The sequence below is a fragment of the Corella eumyota genome, chromosome 4, assembly GCF_963082875.1.
Source record: "Corella eumyota chromosome 4, kaCorEumy4.1, whole genome shotgun sequence".
NCBI lineage: Eukaryota > Metazoa > Chordata > Ascidiacea > Phlebobranchia > Corellidae > Corella > Corella eumyota.
This window is the reverse complement of record NC_137493.1, coordinates 1,753,616-1,773,935: the sequence shown is the minus strand read 5'-3', so window position 1 is coordinate 1,773,935 and position 20,320 is coordinate 1,753,616. Positions and strand designations below refer to the sequence as shown.

At 31.7% G+C, this 20,320-nt stretch overlaps 2 protein-coding genes across 3 annotated transcripts; one reads left to right on the top strand and one right to left on the bottom strand.

Moving 5' to 3' along the window:
- Nucleotides 1–585: 585 nt before the first annotated feature.
- Nucleotides 586–13,000, bottom strand: LOC145751380 (uncharacterized). 2 transcript variants are annotated; one of them, XM_082567509.1, is made up of 12 exons: nt 12,940–13,000; nt 12,250–12,407; nt 11,855–12,032; nt 11,608–11,778; nt 11,189–11,338; nt 10,951–11,121; nt 10,461–10,655; nt 10,256–10,383; nt 1,977–10,098; nt 1,513–1,673; nt 1,059–1,272; nt 586–877 (listed from the first exon to the last, which is right to left on the bottom strand). In XM_082567509.1, exons 1-12 carry the CDS (start codon nt 12,986–12,988, stop codon nt 801–803), a joined length of 9,774 nt encoding a protein of 3,257 aa, XP_082423635.1. In that variant the 5' UTR covers nt 12,989–13,000; the 3' UTR covers nt 586–800. The 2 variants fall into 2 exon arrangements, with proteins under 2 accessions (XP_082423635.1, XP_082423636.1); XM_082567510.1 differs by lacking the exons at nt 10,461–10,655; nt 10,951–11,121; nt 11,189–11,338; ... (2 more) ...; nt 12,250–12,407; nt 12,940–13,000 and having other exon boundaries at nt 10,252–10,378.
- Nucleotides 13,001–13,633: 633 nt separating this feature from the next.
- LOC145750618 (signal recognition particle subunit SRP54-like) lies at nt 13,634–19,836 on the top strand. Its single transcript, XM_082566689.1, has 12 exons — nt 13,634–13,770; nt 14,152–14,328; nt 14,634–14,738; nt 15,095–15,215; nt 16,059–16,213; nt 16,355–16,430; nt 16,682–16,855; nt 17,130–17,290; nt 17,952–18,057; nt 18,209–18,339; nt 18,777–18,912; nt 19,425–19,836. The coding sequence occupies exons 1-12, from the start codon at nt 13,693–13,695 to the stop codon at nt 19,496–19,498; spliced, it is 1,494 nt and encodes a 497-aa protein (XP_082422815.1). The 5' UTR covers nt 13,634–13,692; the 3' UTR covers nt 19,499–19,836.
- The last annotated feature ends 484 nt before the right edge of the window (nt 19,837–20,320 follow it).

The window sequence follows — 20,320 nt, the reverse complement described above, 5'->3', positions numbered from 1 at the left end:
AACTTTGAATCGTTTAAATATTTCTAGATTTTAAATTGTTTAAGTTTGTTTTATTGACTTGAAAATGTAATATTCGTCAAACTTTGATAAAGTTATTGTAATTTAGTCTTCAATTTAGCTAATAAGTTTTATTTTTTCAAAATGCATGTTTTTATTTATTATTCTAATGATCTGACGCAAATTTAAGATACCTAAACTAATAACCCCCCTTCTTAAAAATATTATTGACCCGGCCCTTAGAACGTCATTGACAAACAATGGTGGGAAAAATGGCAGACGACATTTGTTTGATGTTAAACATCAGAACATTAATCGTTAAAATATGAACTTTACAATAATTAAGAACCTAATTACCAGAACTTTACTAATATGTTTACATTTAATACAACTTTTATTTGTAACAGTAAACTATTGTCATTGTAACAATAATTGCAACAATACAATGACAAAATTAGTTAAGGATTTGATTAAACAAAAATTTATTATTAATTAATTAAATAACAGAACATTTCACAAAATAATAGCTGAAAAAATTACTAATATTTATTTATACGTTAAATGATTATGCAAAATATTAAAGTAAATTAAAAGTAAACCGAAATGACGTAAGCATTAAATCTAAAAAGAATATATTTTATAAATATTTAAAACAAATTTTTTTTTATAGAAAAAAATAGCCTTTGCAAGCTAATTAAAGAATTTTTATTTTACATTATGGTTTTAAATAAACTTAAGTTAAAAAAAATTTTTTTTTAACTAAACTTAAGTCCTGCAAAGTTTTTTTTTCTTGATTTTTTTGATTATTTTCCAGATAAAAGTTGACGGTTGCAAGGTGGACAATAATATTCGCAGGCCAAACATAAAGCTTGGTAGTTCTCTGTAAAACATGACGTCATTGCGTTAAAATCACTACGTCACAAATAATAACATCATATGTTAATTAAATATTTGGTTGATTTTAAATATTTAAATTTTTCTATTTATACAACATTACGTGTATTAAGGTATTTTAAAAAGATATAAATCAATATTATGACGTCACAATTTCAGCAACTCACTTTTCTTCCAGTGATGACAGTAAGGTTTAAAACAACAAATTGTCTTGAGGACTTTTTCGTTCCTAGCCACATAACATCGACCGAACGGATTCCGCCCGTCCGTGATTTGGTATTCATCCGTGGAATCTACATCCACATTGTACAAGTATTTGAGTTGAAGGGAAAAACAGTTTTGAAGCTCATTCTGATCCACGGCGGATGCTTCTTCGTAATTCTGTTAAAAATCCGATTTTATTGTAAACTGTTTGGCAATAAAATAACAAAACTTAATTAACATAAAAGGTATAGTTTTGTAACTTCCAAATTAGGGTTTTCAAACTATTTAATAAGGTAGCAACTTTTTGGGGTATTATTAAAAACATATTTTACTATTTTTTGCTACTATACATTAGCTAAAGTTATCATATATTTACAATAGTGATAAATCTATAACATTAAAAACTTGACTTTTTACCAAAATATCGCAACAATTTGTTAGCTTTGACGTCATTAAATGTTTAGGTAATCTCATGCAGTTGACGTCATCATGTGTTCTCGCTTCATCATAATCTTCGTAATCTTCCTTTTGTTCCACGCTTTCTTTTGTATTCCCGTTAAAAATGTCATTTTTGTCGTCTGTTTAATTGCACATGGATTTTAAAAAACAAGCAAAAACGAGTTGATCTTTGTTATTTTGGTTTGAAATCCTCGATTATTATATTTTAATGCTTGTTTATTTATAAAAACTCAAAGATCAGTTTTAGACTTATATCCTGCAATAACCTAAAACTGGTTTAAAAAATTTATTTTTTGTTTGTTTAATATATTTAAAAGCTTGTTTGTTTATTAAAAAACTCAAAATCAGTTTTAATTTGTTTTGTTGTGACGTAAAAACTGAATCTTATATTCAATTTAAAACACTTTAAAAAATTTACATACCTTCGTTAAAAGATTGTGCTTCTTTATTTTCAAACCCTGATCCATTATCATTTAAATCATGCCCGCTCTGATCGTTGTTGATTATTACGTCATAATGCTTCCCATCTTTGTCAAGGTGTAAGATATTTGGATCATCCTTGTCTATGGTGTATTGGTCGTATATTTGATCCATTGTACTATCGTGCGAATGGGTAATTTGTGCCGGCTTATTTGCTCCAATTTTCGGCTGATTTTGCTCTGTGACGTCGTTGTAGTTGGCTCCATCAACACTGTTAAAACCATTGTTGTTTTCGTCAGAATTGGAATAATTGTTGTCATCATTATCATCATCATAGCCGTCATTGTTATAATTGTTTACGTCATATTCGGGGTAGTTGTAGCTATTGGTATCTGAGTTGTCGTATAAAGTACTTTGAGTCGACGTCGTTTCGGGCTTTGTTTTAAGAAGTGGTTGGTCACGTGATATAGTTTTGTCTTCTAGAATTGTCCCTACGTCAAACTTTATGTCTTTGAAATTAGAAACTTTATATGTCGTCGTTTGAAGATTTGTTTGATCCACTCCGTGGTGTCCATTTAAGTAATTATCCTGCTTTTTATTAAAAATAGCATTTAGTGATGATTTTTTGGGAGTTGTTGCTGGTAATTCTGTTGCAGTTTTTGTAAATTTGGTTGTTACCTCAAGGTTTGGATTTGCCTGCATTGGAATCAAGTTTTCTTTCTTTAAACTTTCTTCATTTTTGTTCAAAGCAATTTTGTTATTATTATTAAACAAATCACTATCTAAGTCTTTGAACGTAGAAGATTCTTCCAATATATTTTGATCATATAAATCAATGGAATACTCTCCACTATTATAGGAATTTGTTTCTTTGCCATCTGGAGGTGCTAACATGTTTGTCAATTTCAAGTTTAATATCTGTTCGTCTTCATAATTACCATTCAAGTGTTTTATATCTGTGTTTGTAGGATCTTTGTTATAGTTTATTTCGTTGTTTAGTTTAGGAGATGCTTTTAAAGAATCAGTTTTGCGGTTGTAGTAAGATAATATCTCAGTTTCGAATCCTAAATCTTCTTTTTGTTTATCAGATGAAGTTAAACACAATGGTTTGTTAGTAAGGATATCAAGGAAAGATTGCTTCATGTTTTGAGTAAAGTTGATATTCTTAGTTGCATTAAAAATTAGCATTGACGATTTATTATAGGGTTCAACATCTTCAAGGTATACATCTTTTAATTTATCAATAACATTATTTGATTGAAAAGATTTTGGCACTGCATATGTCTCAACTGTAATTCTGGTGACATATATCATTTCTTCATTATGATTTAAAAATGGATTTCTGTTTGAAGTCTGTGCTTTTGTTTTTTCTGTATTTTGATTTGAAGTTAAGTTATAACCAACTGTTTGGTCTGTTGATATGTTTGTTAAGTATTCTGGTGTAGTTGTAGCAGAGTTAGTGGTTGTTTTTAATGGTTCTTGTGTAGTAGCATCTGGTCTAGCGGTCATTGGTTTATCGCTTGTATATATTGATTTATCATTTTTTACTCTTGGTTTAGTAGTTTTTAAGATTGGTTTTTCTAATGCTGGATCTGATGTGGTTGATTCAACTTCATATTTGTATAAAAAATCTTGCAAATGTTCAAACTTCTTTTCTTTATAGTTGTTAAAAAAGTTATTGCCATTCTTTTTGCTATCGTAGTTATTTTTTTTGTTGAAAAAATTATTTATGGTTTTTGCATTTTTTTTGATGTTATAAAAATAGTAACCTTCATCTACGTCATCATTGATTTGTTTATTATCTTCATAACTGTCATAATAGTAATCCTTCATTATAAATTTTGGTTCTGGTGCATTTTTAATAAATGATTCAAAAGTTGTTTCTATAGGTTTTATTGTGGGCTTAATATTTGGTGTACTGGTTGTTTCTACAGATCCTGTTGTGGTTCTAACTGTTGGTGTTTTGGTTGTTTCTATTGGTTCTGTTGTGGTTCTTACAGTTGGTGTATTGGTTGTTTCTACAGATTCTGTTGTGGTTCTTACAGTTGGTGTATTGGTTGTTTCTACAGATTCTGTTGGGGTTCTAACAGTTGGTTTACTGGTTGTTTCTATAGATTCTGTTGTGGTTCTTACAGTTGATTTACTGGTTGTTTCTATTGATTCTGTTTTGGTTCTCACAGTTGGTGTATTGGTTGTTTCTATGGATTCTGTTGTGGTTCTAACAGTTGGTGTATTGGTTGTTTCTACAGATTCTGTTGTGGTTCTTAGAGTTGGTTTACTGGTTGTTTTTATAAGTTCTGTTGTGGTTCTAACAGTTGGTGTATTGGTTGTTTCTATAAATTCTGTTGTGGTTCTTACAGTTGGTGTATTGGTTGTTTTTATAGGTTCTGTTGTAGTTTCAATAAATGGTTCACTGGTTGTTTCTACAGATTCTGTTGTGGTTCTAACAGTTGGTGTATTGGTTGTTTCTACATATTCTGTTGTTGTTTTTATTGGTTCTATTGTGGTTCTAACAGTTGGTTTACTGGTTGTTTCTATTGATTCTGTTTTGGTTCTTACAGTTGGTATATTGGTTGTTTCTATGGATTCTGTTGTGGTTCTAACAGTTGGTGTATTGGTTGTTTCTATTGATTCTGTTTTGGTTCTTACAGTTGGTATATTGGTTGTTTCTATTGATTCTATTGTGGTTCTAACAGTTGGTGTATTGGTTGTTTCTATGGATTCTGTTGTGGTTCTAACAGTTGGTGTATTGGTTGTTTCTCCAGATTCTGTTGTGGTTCTAACAATTGGTGTATTGGTTGTTTCTATTGATTCTGATGTGGTTCTTACAGTTGGTTTACTGGTTGTTTCTATAGATTTCGTTGTGGTTTTAACAGTTGGTTTACTGGTTGTGTCTATTGATTCTGTTGTGGTTCTTACAGTTGGTATATTGTTTTTTTCTACAGATTCTGTTGTGGTTCTAACAGTTGGTTTACTGGTTGTTTCTATAGATTCCGTTGTGGTTTTAACAGTTGGTTTACTGGTTGTGTCTATTGATTCTGTTGTGGTTCTTACAGTTGGTATATTGGTTTTTTCTACAGATTCTGTTGTGGTTCTTACAGTTGGTGTATTGGTTGTTTTTATAGGTTCTGTTGTAGTTTCAATAAATGGTTCACTGGTTGTTTCTACAGATTCTGTTGTGGTTCTAACAGTTGGTGTATTGGTTGTTTCTACATATTCTGTTGTTGTTTTTATTGGTTCTATTGTGGTTCTAACAGTTGGTTTACTGGTTGTTTCTATTGATTCTGTTTTGGTTCTTACAGTTGGTATATTGGTTGTTTCTATGGATTCTGTTGTGGTTCTAACAGTTGGTGTATTGGTTGTTTCTATTGATTCTGTTTTGGTTCTTACAGTTGGTATATTGGTTGTTTCTATTGATTCTATTGTGGTTCTAACAGTTGGTGTATTGGTTGTTTCTATGGATTCTGTTGTGGTTCTAACAGTTGGTGTATTGGTTGTTTCTCCAGATTCTGTTGTGGTTCTAACAATTGGTGTATTGGTTGTTTCTATTGATTCTGATGTGGTTCTTACAGTTGGTTTACTGGTTGTTTCTATAGATTCCGTTGTGGTTTTAACAGTTGGTTTACTGGTTGTGTCTATTGATTCTGTTGTGGTTCTTACAGTTGGTATATTGTTTTTTTCTACAGATTCTGTTGTGGTTCTAACAGTTGGTTTACTGGTTGTTTCTATAGATTCCGTTGTGGTTTTAACAGTTGGTTTACTGGTTGTGTCTATTGATTCTGTTGTGGTTCTTACAGTTGGTATATTGGTTTTTTCTACAGATTCTGTTGTGGTTCTTACAGTTGATTTACTGGTTGTTTTTATAAGTTCTGTTGTGGTTTTAACAGTTGGTGTATTGGTTGTTTCTATAAATTCTGTTTTGGTTCTAACAGTTGGTTTACTGGTTGTTTTTATAGATTCTGTTGTGGTTCTTACAGTTGGTGTATTGGTTGTTTTTATAGGTTCTGTTGTAGTTTTAATAAATGGTTCTCTGGTTGTTTCTAAAGGTTCTGTTGTGGTTCTAACAGTTAGTGTATTGGTTGTTTCTACATATTCTGTTGTTGTTTTTATTGGTTCTATTGTGGTTCTAACAGTTGGTTTCCTGGTTGTTTTCATAGGTTCTGTTGTAGTTTTAATAAATGGTTCACTGGTTGTTTCTACAGATTCTGTTGTGGTTCTAACAGTTGGTGTATTGGTTGTTTCTACAGATTCTGTTGTGGTTCTTACAGTTGGTTTACTGGTTGTTTTTATTGGTTCTGTTGTGGTTCTAACAGTTGGTGTATTGGTTGTTTTTACAGATTCTGTTGTAGTTTCAATAAATGGTTCTCTGGTTGTTTCTATTGGTTTTGTTGTGGTTCGAACAGTTGGAATACTGGTTGTTTCTACAGATTCTGTTGTGGTTCTAACAGTTGGTTTATTGGTTGTTTCTACAGATTCTGTTGTGGTTCTAACAGTTGGTTTACTGGTTGTTTTTATAAGTTCTGTTGTGGTTCTAACAGTTGGTTTCCTGGTTGTTTTCATAGGTTCTGTTGTAGTTTCAATAAATGGTTCACTGGTTGTTTCTACAGATTCTGTTGTGGTTCTAACAGTTGGTGTATTGGTTGTTTCTACAGATTCTGTTTTGGTTCTTACAGTTGGTATATTGGTTGTTTCTATTGATTCTATTGTGGTTCTAACAGTTGGTGTATTGGTTGTTTCTATGGATTCTGTTGTGGTTCTAACAGTTGGTGTATTGGTTGTTTCTCCAGATTCTGTTGTGGTTCTAACAATTGGTGTATTGGTTGTTTCTATTGATTCTGATGTGGTTCTTACAGTTGGTTTACTGGTTGTTTCTATAGATTCCGTTGTGGTTTTAACAGTTGGTTTACTGGTTGTGTCTATTGATTCTGTTGTGGTTCTTACAGTTGGTATATTGTTTTTTTCTACAGATTCTGTTGTGGTTCTAACAGTTGGTTTACTGGTTGTTTCTATAGATTCCGTTGTGGTTTTAACAGTTGGTTTACTGGTTGTGTCTATTGATTCTGTTGTGGTTCTTACAGTTGGTATATTGGTTTTTTCTACAGATTCTGTTGTGGTTCTTACAGTTGGTGTATTGGTTGTTTTTATAGGTTCTGTTGTAGTTTCAATAAATGGTTCACTGGTTGTTTCTACAGATTCTGTTGTGGTTCTAACAGTTGGTGTATTGGTTGTTTCTACATATTCTGTTGTTGTTTTTATTGGTTCTATTGTGGTTCTAACAGTTGGTTTACTGGTTGTTTCTATTGATTCTGTTTTGGTTCTTACAGTTGGTATATTGGTTGTTTCTATGGATTCTGTTGTGGTTCTAACAGTTGGTGTATTGGTTGTTTCTATTGATTCTGTTTTGGTTCTTACAGTTGGTATATTGGTTGTTTCTATTGATTCTATTGTGGTTCTAACAGTTGGTGTATTGGTTGTTTCTATGGATTCTGTTGTGGTTCTAACAGTTGGTGTATTGGTTGTTTCTCCAGATTCTGTTGTGGTTCTAACAATTGGTGTATTGGTTGTTTCTATTGATTCTGATGTGGTTCTTACGGTTGGTTTACTGGTTGTTTCTATAGATTCCGTTGTGGTTTTAACAGTTGGTTTACTGGTTGTGTCTATTGATTCTGTTGTGGTTCTTACAGTTGGTATATTGTTTTTTTCTACAGATTCTGTTGTGGTTCTAACAGTTGGTTTACTGGTTGTTTCTATAGATTCCGTTGTGGTTTTAACAGTTGGTTTACTGGTTGTGTCTATTGATTCTGTTGTGGTTCTTACAGTTGGTATATTGGTTTTTTCTACAGATTCTGTTGTGGTTCTTACAGTTGATTTACTGGTTGTTTTTATAAGTTCTGTTGTGGTTTTAACAGTTGGTGTATTGGTTGTTTCTATAAATTCTGTTTTGGTTCTAACAGTTGGTTTACTGGTTGTTTTTATAGATTCTGTTGTGGTTCTTACAGTTGGTGTATTGGTTGTTTTTATAGGTTCTGTTGTAGTTTTAATAAATGGTTCTCTGGTTGTTTCTAAAGGTTCTGTTGTGGTTCTAACAGTTAGTGTATTGGTTGTTTCTACATATTCTGTTGTTGTTTTTATTGGTTCTATTGTGGTTCTAACAGTTGGTTTCCTGGTTGTTTTCATAGGTTCTGTTGTAGTTTCAATAAATGGTTCACTGGTTGTTTCTACAGATTCTGTTGTGGTTCTAACAGTTGGTGTATTGGTTGTTTCTACAGATTCTGTTGTGGTTCTTACAGTTGGTTTACTGGTTGTTTTTATTGGTTCTGTTGTGGTTCTAACAGTTGGTGTATTGGTTGTTTTTACAGATTCTGTTGTAGTTTCAATAAATGGTTCTCTGGTTGTTTCTATTGGTTTTGTTGTGGTTCGAACAGTTGGAATACTGGTTGTTTCTACAGATTCTGTTGTGGTTCTAACAGTTGGTTTATTGGTTGTTTCTACAGATTCTGTTGTGGTTCTAACAGTTGGTTTACTGGTTGTTTTTATAAGTTCTGTTGTGGTTCTAACAGTTGGTTTCCTGGTTGTTTTCATAGGTTCTGTTGTAGTTTCAATAAATGGTTCACTGGTTGTTTCTACAGATTCTGTTGTGGTTCTAACAGTTGGTGTATTGGTTGTTTCTACAGATTCTGTTGTGGTTCTTACAGTTGGTTTACTGGTTGTTTTTATTGGTTTTGTTGTGGTTCTAACAGTTGGTGTATTGGTTGTTTTTACAGATTCTGTTGTAGTTTCAATAAATGGTTCTCTGGTTGTTTCTATTGGTTTTGTTGTGGTTCGAACAGTTGGAATACTGGTTGTTTCTACAGATTCTGTTGTGGTTCTAACAGTTGGTTTATTGGTTGTTTCTACAGATTCTGTTGTGGTTCTAACAGTTGGTTTACTGGTTGTTTTTATAAGTTCTGTTGTGGTTCTAACAGTTGGTTTACTGGTTGTTTCTACAGATTCTGTTGTGGTTCTTACAGTCAGTTTACTGGTTATTTTTATAGGTTCTGTTGTAGTTTCAATAAATGGTTTACTGGTTGTTTCTATTGGTTTTGTTGTGGTTTTTACAGCTGGTGTATTGGTTGTTTCTATAGGTTCTGTTCTGGTTCTTACAGCTGGTGTATTGGTTGTTTCTATTGGTTTTGTTGTGGTTCTTACAGTTGGTGTATTGGTTGTTTCTATTGATTTTATTGTGGTTCTAACAGTTGGAATACTGGTTGTTTCTAAGGATTCTGTTGTGGTTCTTACAGTTGGAATACTGGTTGTTTCTAAGGATTCTGTTGTGGTTCCAACAGTTGGTGTATTGGTTGTTTCTACAGATTCTGTTGTGGTTCTTACAGTTGGTGTATTGGTTGTTTCTACAGATTCTGTTGCAGTTCTAACAGTTGAAATACTGGTTGTTTCTATTGATTTTGTTGTGGTTCTAACAGTTGGTTTACTTTTTTTTTTTATAAGTTTTGTTGTAGTTTCAATAATTGGTCTACTGGTTGTTTCTATAGATTCTGTTGTGGTTCCAACTGTTGGAATACTGGTTGTTTTTACAGATTTTGTTGTGGTTCTTACAATTGGTTTACTGCTTGCTTTTATAGGTTCTGTTGTGGTTCTAACTGTTGGAATACTGGTTGTTTCTATTGATTCTGTTGTGGTCTTAATAATTGGTATATTGATTGTTGTTATTGGTTTTGTTGTAGTTTCAGTATTTGGTTTACTGGTTGTTTTTATTAGTTCTGCTGTAGTTTTTACAGTTGGTGTACTGGTTGTTTCTATTGGTTTTGTTGTGGTTCTTACAGTTGGTATATTGGTTGTTTCTACAGATTCCGTTGTTGTTTTTATTGGTTCTGCTGTAGTTCTAACAGTTGGTGTACTGGTTGTTTTTATAAGTTCTGCTGTAGTATCAATAAATGGTTTACTGGTTGCTGTTGTGGGCCTACTACTTGTTTCCAATCTATTGATATCTAAATAATCTGGTGCAAATTTGTTGCTGGTTGTTGCCGAGCAAGGATCTACTCCAATCTGACAATCTGGCATAAGGCAAGCTTCAGTTTCAGATAATCTCCACTCACTGCAGATAAGTCTTGGATCACCCAGAACTACCTAGGAATGGGTTTTATTAAAATTGGTCTTAAATTTATAGATCTGATAGACTAGCTGTGTTGTATGATCGAGATATTTTTTAATACCCATGTGTAGTAGGGTTTATAAATAAAATTAACTTATAGCAAATATAAAAGTCCAAATATTTTGTACCTACATCTACGCCCCACATCGATGCATCTTCGAACGGGGAAATACATTTTCTACGCCGGGTTTTCGTGCCACAATCCCCGCAGAAGTGAGAACATTTCTCCCATTCCATCCATTCGCCAAATGAACCCTCGACTAAAATTTTGTGTAAGTTATAGACGACTTTGCGACTTTTATTATGACGTCATATAACCGCGAAAAAATTAACTTACTGAAGCAGCCTTTCATATTAAGGCAATGCCTTGAAGAATAACTCAGACCGTCGCAGTGTTTCCCTTTTCCTTGTGGAGCGGGGTTATCGCACATTCTTGACCTCATTTGGAAACCCTTGTCCACAGAGCAAAGGTGAGCCGAACAAAACGTCCAACTACTCCAGCTGCTCCAATCGCCATCTACCGGACATGGTTCTGACAAAATAAATAATATCTTGAAAAAACACTCTTTATTTAATGCCCCAAAAATAATTATTAAAACTGGTTTTGTCTTTTTGTTTGAAAAGATAAAAAAATAAACTTGTATACATTATGTTAAGTTTATTAGCAAAAAAAAATGAGCACAATGTAACAAAGTGTTAGTGAACTTTTAAGACTTTAAAACTATATCAGAATCTAATTTGTTTTTTTAGTGGTGAAATATTTATAAATCTACAACATGTCGTTGGTCGTAATCAAACCCGATGCTCTAAACTTTAGTTACACTGACCGGTAGCGGCGCACTCTGACATTTCTGTCTCGTTTCCTTCGCACGGAAGTAAGCTACTTCCGGGTTTTGAACATTCACAAATTCTCTCTCGTTTCCGGGGTTTGACGTCATTTCCGCATCTTCGATCGCATTCTTCCCACGGTTCCCATTCACACCACTGTCCTTTCGTGTCTAAGAAATTAAATTTAATAATTAATGAATTATTAAAAATTAAATACAAATTTATGAAGTGCTTTACCTGGGCATTCTCTTTCGTTGCAAGTCACGTGATCCTCATTTACCCCCTCACACACGCCACCATGCGGACGGTGACACTCTCTCAATCTTAAGATTTGTCCTTCCCCACAACTAACACTGCACGGTCCCTGATTTCTCCATTCTCCCCAATCTGAAGATAAACGTATTGTCTGAATAGGCTATTTTATTTAATTTTTTTTTTATTAGAGTTGTTAATATCCTGGTCGAGTATTAAAGTTAATGAGAAAAGAATTTAAGTTTAACAACAGACATTTTTTTACAACAAGATTGTCATTTGGATTCAATTAACTTATTAATTGCCTATAGACGTCACTTAAGGGGACAACGATGACATTAATGCCTGACTTAAATTGAACAACCGTGATAACGTCACAAACCAATAATGACGTCAATACTTACGTGCGCACTGGTTCTCCAAACAATCTTTAAATTGTCGATAAGAGCCTTCGCATTTCTTTCCGCCACATGATGGGGCTGGATCTGTGCAACTTCGAATCCGGTATTCGTACCCGGACCCGCAGGAGACCGAACAACCAGTCGAGCGGGACCAAGGGCCCCAGCCTCCGTCGACTATTTAAAAAAACATGACTTAAAAACTGAAACAATATTTCAAGGATAAAAAAAACTTTTTAAGTAGTTGCATTACCTGGACAGCAGCTTTGCTGTAGGCAACCACGCGCCGCGAATTCGTTCTTGCCACGCATATTTGCGCACACACTTGTGCTACAAGTCCTCCTCCTGACTTGTTTTCCCCACCCACAACTTTTTGAACAAACTGTCCACTGGGACCAAGGACTGATCCAACCTCTTGCTTGTCTGCAAGGCTAAAACAAATGTTTTTACTGTTCTTTAAATAAATCATAATACGTCAACTAAAAATATTACATTGACAAAATTTAAGGTCTGAAAAACTTAAATTTTGGCGTTTTAAACAGTTTCAAATTTTAACCAGCTTTAAAAAAAAGCTTTTTTTAAAAAAATTGACTTTTAAAACTTTTTCTGAAACTTTTCCATGGCAACTATTACGTCACAAGCACTTACTGTGCAGCGTCCGGGTATTCCCCAGCCTTTAGCTTGAGGATTTCGACAACAGTAAAACATATTAGGGATATATCTTCCTAAATCTCTTCTTACGCCTCCTAGTGGGAACGAACAGTAGGAGTTGTAGGGATTAATCATTCGAAAACAGAACTGGGAGGCTGTAAAATATAATTTAAAAGGGAATAAGCTAACCTTGTTTAAAAAACACATATTAAAAATGTTAATTTACAAGTTTTATTTTTTATTTATTATTTTTGTAGCCAAAAAAAATAATAATTGAATTTACAGTCAATATCCGATCACAATTTGAAACAATAAATTTGATATTGCCAATACACGCTTCAATAACAAGTTTATTGAAATAATAAATAATCTATAAATAGAACAAATTTGCACAGGATATGGACTTCCAAATATTCAAAATTTGTCGTTTCAGAATTTTGATGAATAATATTAATTATTGTAAAATATTTATTATTTGCTAATGCAGAAGTTTCGTAAAATTTAATAAATCAAAAAAAATCAGTTAAACGAGATTTTTTATTGTTTTAAATTTAAGTCAACATTAGGCTTTTTCTGTAGTCTAAAATCTTTTTTTTAGCAACAGAAAAATATAAAAATATCGACAGTTCTCAAGTTTTGTTTTATATTCAACCTAGTTCAAAAACAAAATATTTAACTTGTACTTACTTGCAATTTCAATTAAAAAACCTAAAAAAATTATTGCCAAAAGTTTCATGGCTACCTGCCGTCTTTCTACTTTTTGATAAAATAAAAAACTTCTGAAGAAAACAATTTTTTATCAAGGCAATAATAGCTACCAATTTCCGCTCGATTGTAATTATTACAAGTGAGTATGTCTCTTCCATATTGTGACGTCATAGGGGTTGATTGCTTTGATCAGTGTGATGTAAAAAAACAACTGACGTGCGTTGAGTCGACGACCCTTTTGGGTGTTCCTGTCAAAACAATTTTCGAATAAAATTGATTAAAAAACAAATTCATTTTTAGCTTGGTTTTAAAATATATAATGTATAATTTAAAATACTATGTAACATTTTTGATTAATTTTAATTGTGTTAAATTTAAAATTAATTATTTTTTTGATAAAGTAAAGATTTTAATTAGTGAGGATAACTTAAAAAATTAAATAATATAATGAGGATAAAAACAACTAGGGGCTTCCCCTTTCAATCAGAGTTGTTCTGGTTGATTAGTTTCGTACGTCACCCCGTTAAAAGAACAACAAAAATTTATTTTTAACCTAAAGTAACCTTAACTTGTGTTTTTTTCTTTATTTTAATCAACATTATCTGTCCATACCTGTTATTAACATTAGGTTTTGGCTAGATATACAGTAAATACTATTTTAATATTTAGATCGTCCGATAGTAAACACAAAAAGTAATATATATAAAATATTTTAATTTGTCAAATCTAAAAATGGTGTTAGCCGATCTTGGAAGAAAAATTAACAATGCTTTACGGTCGCTTAGCAATGCAACTATTATTAATGAGGAGGTTTGTTAATTAATATAAATTTATAATTGTTAAAATGTTTGATTCTTGAATTTCAGTAAATATATTTTTAAATAGATGTGGAGGTAGACTTCTTCACGACCTAAACATAGAGCAACTTTTGTTACTCTAAGTCTTGAGTTGACTTTTTAATTTAGGATAATATGGATTTTATAATTGCCTGACAATTAAACTGTTGATTAAGTATTGACTCAGCAGAAATTTTATTCGCTTTTAGTGTCTTACTTAAGAGTGCTACATTGGGATCGAAACCAGGACTTGATGTAGTGAAGCCAAAGGTTCTGACTACTACACCATGCTGCCGGCATATATCAAGAATAAATTTGAATATTTAAAATATTTTCTAAATATTTTTTTTTAAAGGTTTTACAATCTATGCTGAGTGAAATATGTAGAGCTCTCCTGGAAGCTGACATCAACATAAAACTTGTTAAAAAACTTCGTGAAAATGTTCGATCTGCGATTGATTTCGATGAAATGGCTTCGGGGTTAAACAAAAGAAAAATGATTCAATCTGCTGTGTTCAGGGAACTTGTAAAGGTAAAAATAAAGATAAACCTTTTTAATGTTTAGGAAAATTTTACCTTGTTGTAGCTATAGGATAAAGTTGAAAATTATTAACTCTTAATATGAATTTAGCTTTGTTATTTTTTCATTGTACTTTTGAAATGTTATACTGTTTTAAGTTTTACAGTTAGTATTACATTTGTTATTAAATTTAAAAAGGGATTATTTAATCTAAAAACCTATTTTATAAAACTTAAGCCCAATAGTTTAAACCCATATACTTTATTTATTCTTGTTAGAACTTATTATCATAAAGTTAATAAATCCAATTTGTTCAGCTTGTGGATCCTGGTGTTAAAGCATGGCAACCTGTGAAAGGAAAACCAAATGTAATTATGTTTGTTGGGTTACAAGGAAGCGGAAAAACAACAACTTGCACTAAGGTAAAATATTAAATTGAAAACATTTTTAAATTAAATACTACTTGGGCCAATAATTAAAAAAAACAATAAAATGGGGGCTAATGTTTAAAAAACAGTCTTACTAATTACCACAGGACCCAAAAATGCGAAATCGCGTGGACTTTTTTTTCGTCTTTAGGGCAAAAAAGGGCATTTTCTAGAAAAGGGTTAGGGCTGGGGTTATTAAAAGTGTCGCATTGTTGTTATTTGGTTTTTATTCAAAAGACATATCCTTCAATAAACAGCCAAAGCGTCCTAAGTAGTAATTATTGGGACCCTTAACAAATTAAATAAATTTTACCACTTTAATTTATTCTTAAATAATATTTATTTTTCAGCTTGCTCATTATTACCAGAGAAAAAGTTGGAAGTCGTGTTTAGTTTGTGCAGATACATTTAGAGCTGGTGCATTTGATCAAGTTAAACAAAATGCTACAAAAGCCAGAATTCCTTTTTATGGTGAATAATAACTTTGTATAGAATTAGGTTAATGTTTTTTAGTAAAATAGTATAAAAAGTTTGTCTTTGTGAGGTTTATTATATGTCTAAAAATTATTATAAAATTATGTGTTGAATTATGCTAGCTATGTTATGTATGTACACTGGCGTCGATCCTGGGGGTGCAGGGGGTATCAAGTGCTGAATATATGTGGCACCCCTAGAATATTTGCAAAATTTTGCATTTGGTGTAAAAACGGATAGTTATATACGCGATCTAAAAAATTTCACGATAATAAATACTTGGAATGTCGCCAAGTACTTAACAAATGTTAATCAAAATGGCATTTTCTGCGTGCCACGTTGTAGATTGTGTAAAACTGGAATTATTGCGAAACAAATACCGATTGTCCAGTGCCTTATTTTACGTAATAATTGTACCCAGTTGGTTAAAAACCAACGTGGTCTGCTATCGTTGCGAACATTAAGCTTAAGACTATTTATAGTCTATTTTAAAAAAGCTAAACCAATTATGAGCATTTTAAAACGTTTTTTTTTTAGAAAATACATTACTTTTTTTGGCACCCCCAACATTAGTAAAAAAAATTTTTGGATCGACGCCCATGTGTATGTAAAATAGGGCTTAGTACGTGATATGTAAATGTTCAATTTATAGGCCTACAGAATAAATAAAACTGCTGTTTGTGGTGCGTCGGTAAATAATCACAAGCAAATATTTAGTAAGAGTTGCAAACATGTTATGACAATTAAAATGCTAATCACAGGGTGAGCTCTGGAATAGTTTTAAACTATAAAGTTGGTTTTGTTAAATACTCAATTAAAAATCTCACATATTTTTCTTAGGATCTTACACAGAAGTTGACCCAGTTGTGATAGCGAGCGAGGGTGTTGACAAATTTAAGGACGAGAACTTTGAGATTATTATTGTCGACACTAGTGGGCGTCATAAACAAGAGGATTCGTTGTTTGAGGAAATGTTACAAGTTTACAACACTGTGGTAAGTTGTTGTTATCTTTTTTGTAACTTTTAAAAAAAAAACTTTACATTCTGTGATTCCTTGTTCTTCTAGTTTTGATCTTTAGTGTCAAAATTTTTTTTAAAAATTAAATTTTTTTTAATGTTACAATGTTTTAATTAGAAACCGGACAATGTCATTTTTGTGATGGATGCTTCTATAGGACAAGCTTGTGAGGGTCAGGCTAGAGCTTTCAAAGGTTTGAAATTTTGGGTTAAATATACTTTATAGCCTACATATTTAAACTTAAAGTTGATATGTTTTGATACAGTTTAATGTATTGGAAACCCTTTTTAATGCTCTTATAAGGTCATAATAAATTTTACTTAGTAGTTATTTAGTTTAGAAATTTATCTTTTTTGTTATTGTAATTTGTACTACCTAAAATCAAACTTCAATATTTGGAATTTTTTTTTAATGTTTATTGTGACACACCTTTTATTTTCACAGAGAAAGTTGATGTAGGATCTGTTATTGTGACAAAGTTGGATGGACATGCAAAAGGAGGTGGTGCATTGAGTGCAGTTGCAGCCACTAATTCCCCGATTATTTTTATTGGAACAGGAGAACACATCGATGATTTTGAGATGTTTAAAACCCAACCGTTCGTGAAGAAACTGCTTAGTAAGTTGAAAGTTTTTTATTTACATTGTAGACTTTATTATTGAATAATTATTGTTTATAGCTAGCGCAGTAGTTTAAAATGTAAAATTTAAACAGTATTAAAAAAGTTAAAACCAAAATTTTACATTTTTTCAATCTCTCTAATATATCCAAAACATATGTATTAAATACTGTATTAAAAATTTAATGTTTTTACATAAATATTAAAAACAAAATGTAACCTGCGTTTAATAAAATATTATAATTTTACAACAGATTTTTTACTTTTCCACAGACATGGGAGATATTGAAGGTTTGATTGACAAAGTGAATGAGTTGAAGTTAGATGAGAATGAGGAATTGTTGGAGAAATTAAAACATGGACAATTTACATTAAGGGACATGTATGAGCAGTTTCAAAACATCATGAAAATGGGGCCATTCAGTCAAATTATGGTTAGTTATTGGAAAAAAAAATTTTAACACGTTAGTATGGTTGACAATGAATCATAAAATGCCTTTAGAACCTTTAAAAAATGTCTGTGGTACTTGCAATTTAATTTTCAAAAATACTGGAAAATGATTAACATAAAAAAACAGGTTACCATATTTTTTGTGAGACGTAGAAAGTACTAAATGAGTAGTGAATGTATAAACGCTAGTACGTTCTAAGTCATCACAAACAGGGCTTCCCTTTTCTTGTTTTTTTAATTAATTTTAATTTTTCTTTAAAGTTGTATAACTTAAAAAGTAGGTGAAATTATTTAAAGTTAAAATCTTTTTTGTGTTCAGTGACATCAACTTTTTTAAATTTTGAGTATAAAAATATTGCTAACATATGACTTTAGGCTACTGTAAATAAAACTAGTAACCCACTCTATGGTTAGCATTTTAATTGTTGTAATATAGTTGCAACTTTAAACTAGCTAGCATTGCTTGACTATAATTTACCCTCGCACCACAAATACTAATTTTATTTATTTTGTAGGCCTATAAATTGGACATACATATATATCATCCACTTAGCTCCATTATATAAAGATTTTTGCTAATCACTTTTTATTTTTATCTTCTAATAATTTTATTTTGTAGTAATATTTAACTTTATTCCCACTAGAGCATGATTCCAGGGTTCAATGATTTTATGACAAAAGGTCACGAAAAAGATTCGACTGAAAGACTCAAAAGGTTGATGACAATTATGGACAGTATGTCCGATGAAGGTTTGTGATGTCATAATTATAACAAAATAATTAAAGATCCTGTTTTTTATATAGGATGCAAAATGTCTTAAATAATAATTATGTTTTGATTTTAATTAATTTATAATTTATTTAATTTTTAAAATTACTTGTTAATTATGACATCACATAGAGTTGGATCACAAAGAAGGGGCCAAGCTGTTCTCAAGAACCCCAGGAAGGGTGGCAAGGGTAGCACGGGGGTCCGGGTGTTTACCCAAGGAAGTTAACGAACTTCTCGCTCAACATGGAAAGTTTGCTCAGGTAAAATTTACTACCCAAAAAAAGTTGCTACCCTTAATTACAACTTTAAACTAGGTAAATTAGTTTTTTTACATTAATTGAACCTTGATGTGGAAAGGTCAACTTTATGATCCAAACATAGAGTAACATTTGTTACCAGACCTAGTCTTCAGTTACCCTTGGCAGTTTGGGATATTATATAGATTATAATTGCCCGATAATTATACTGCTGATTAAGTATTGGCTCAGCAAGAGTTCATACCATTTATAGCATCTTACAACAGCATAAGAGCAGTGGGAATTGAACCCTAGATCTTATGTAGTAAAGACAAGTTTTCTGATCACTACACCATGCTGCCAGTTCTATAATTATTACTGATTAAAATCAATGTTTTCTCCTGGGTCAAAGTAAGGGCTTTAAACCAAATAAAAATCAAGGTTTTATTTTTTAACAACAGATGGTTAAGAAGATGGGGGGAATGAAAGGATTATTTAAACCTGGTGGAATGGATAAAAATGTTAACCCTGCTCAGATGGCAAGACTTAATGGACAAATGGCAAAACTTATGGACCCAAGAGTCCTTAACCAAATGGGTTAGTTAACCTTTAAGATCATGTTTTTTTTTAATTTTTTTTGGTTATAGTAACATGTATGTTATGTTAGTGATGTTATTTTTACTAAAATGTAAAAAAAAGTATTATGAATCTAAGTTTGTCATTAGATGTTACATTAAATCATATTATGTTATCTTTGATTTTTTCTCTAAAATTTGATCAACAAAGTAAAGTTTTTTTTTTTCTTTATTTCTTTATCCTTGATGTGGAAAAGTCGAATGCGCGACTTAAACATAGAGAAACATCAATTACTCCGACCCAGTCTCGAGTTGCCTGTGGCAGTTTGGGATATTATATAGATTATAATTACCTGATAATTATGCTGCTGATTAAGTGCTGGTTCAGCAGGAGTTTATATCGTTTATAGCGCCTTACTCGAGGGCGCTACAGCATGAGAGCGGTGGGGATTAAACCCACGACTTCACAATGATGTAGCAAGTGTTCTTACCACTACACCACGCCGCAGGTTAATTTATTTTTTAATTTTCCAGGTGGTATGAATGGTTTACAAAACATGATGAAACAATTTCAACAAGGCTCAAATCCACTAGCTGGAATGAAATAAAAAGCGGATAAACTAAAATAAAAACTTTTTTGCTACAGCTCCGTGGTGGATGGATAATCACAATGTGTTATTATGACATCATCATGGGTTGTGTATTTTGTACAGAATAATGTTTTAATGAATCGATTTTTTGGTCGAATTTTTGGTGCAATTTTGCAGTGTTTTTCGCTTATTTAATTGAAATAAAAGGTTTTTTAATATTCGTATAAAAAGTTAATAAACTGTTGTTGAAATTTTTGATTTTGGATATTGAAAATTTGTACATAAACTGTCAAAAGAAAAATTTTGCTGATTTTTTGGCAACAATTTGTGTGAAAAAATAAAAATAAATTTATGAAATAAAATTTGTTTAGAGTAACTAAAACACCATAACTTAATTTAGCAAAGTTTATTTTTTACGTTATTTAACCTAATTATCAGTTTAGAAAATCAATTTCATATTGCTTATAAATCAAAAATTAGATTTTTAATTTGACAAATAGATGCACAAAAATCTTTTTTTGTCGGAACTTTACAACCCGGTAGCTAGAGATAGAGAGCAACCTGTATTGATTAGTGACGTCACGTAGCGTGTAACAACACTCTCCCACACTTTAAGAATGATTAATAACGAGGTAATCATAGGTAACTCAGTTAGCCAACAAACACTACTAAGTATAAGTAAACTGTTAGAAGACATTTACTGAATTTCATTTGATTAATGTAGGTACAACATTTACTAGTTAAATTTTAAAGGAACAAATTAAAGATTTCGTATATGTGTCTGTATGTGACATCACTTACCGGTACAGCTTAACTATTACACCTAATTGACCTAAATAG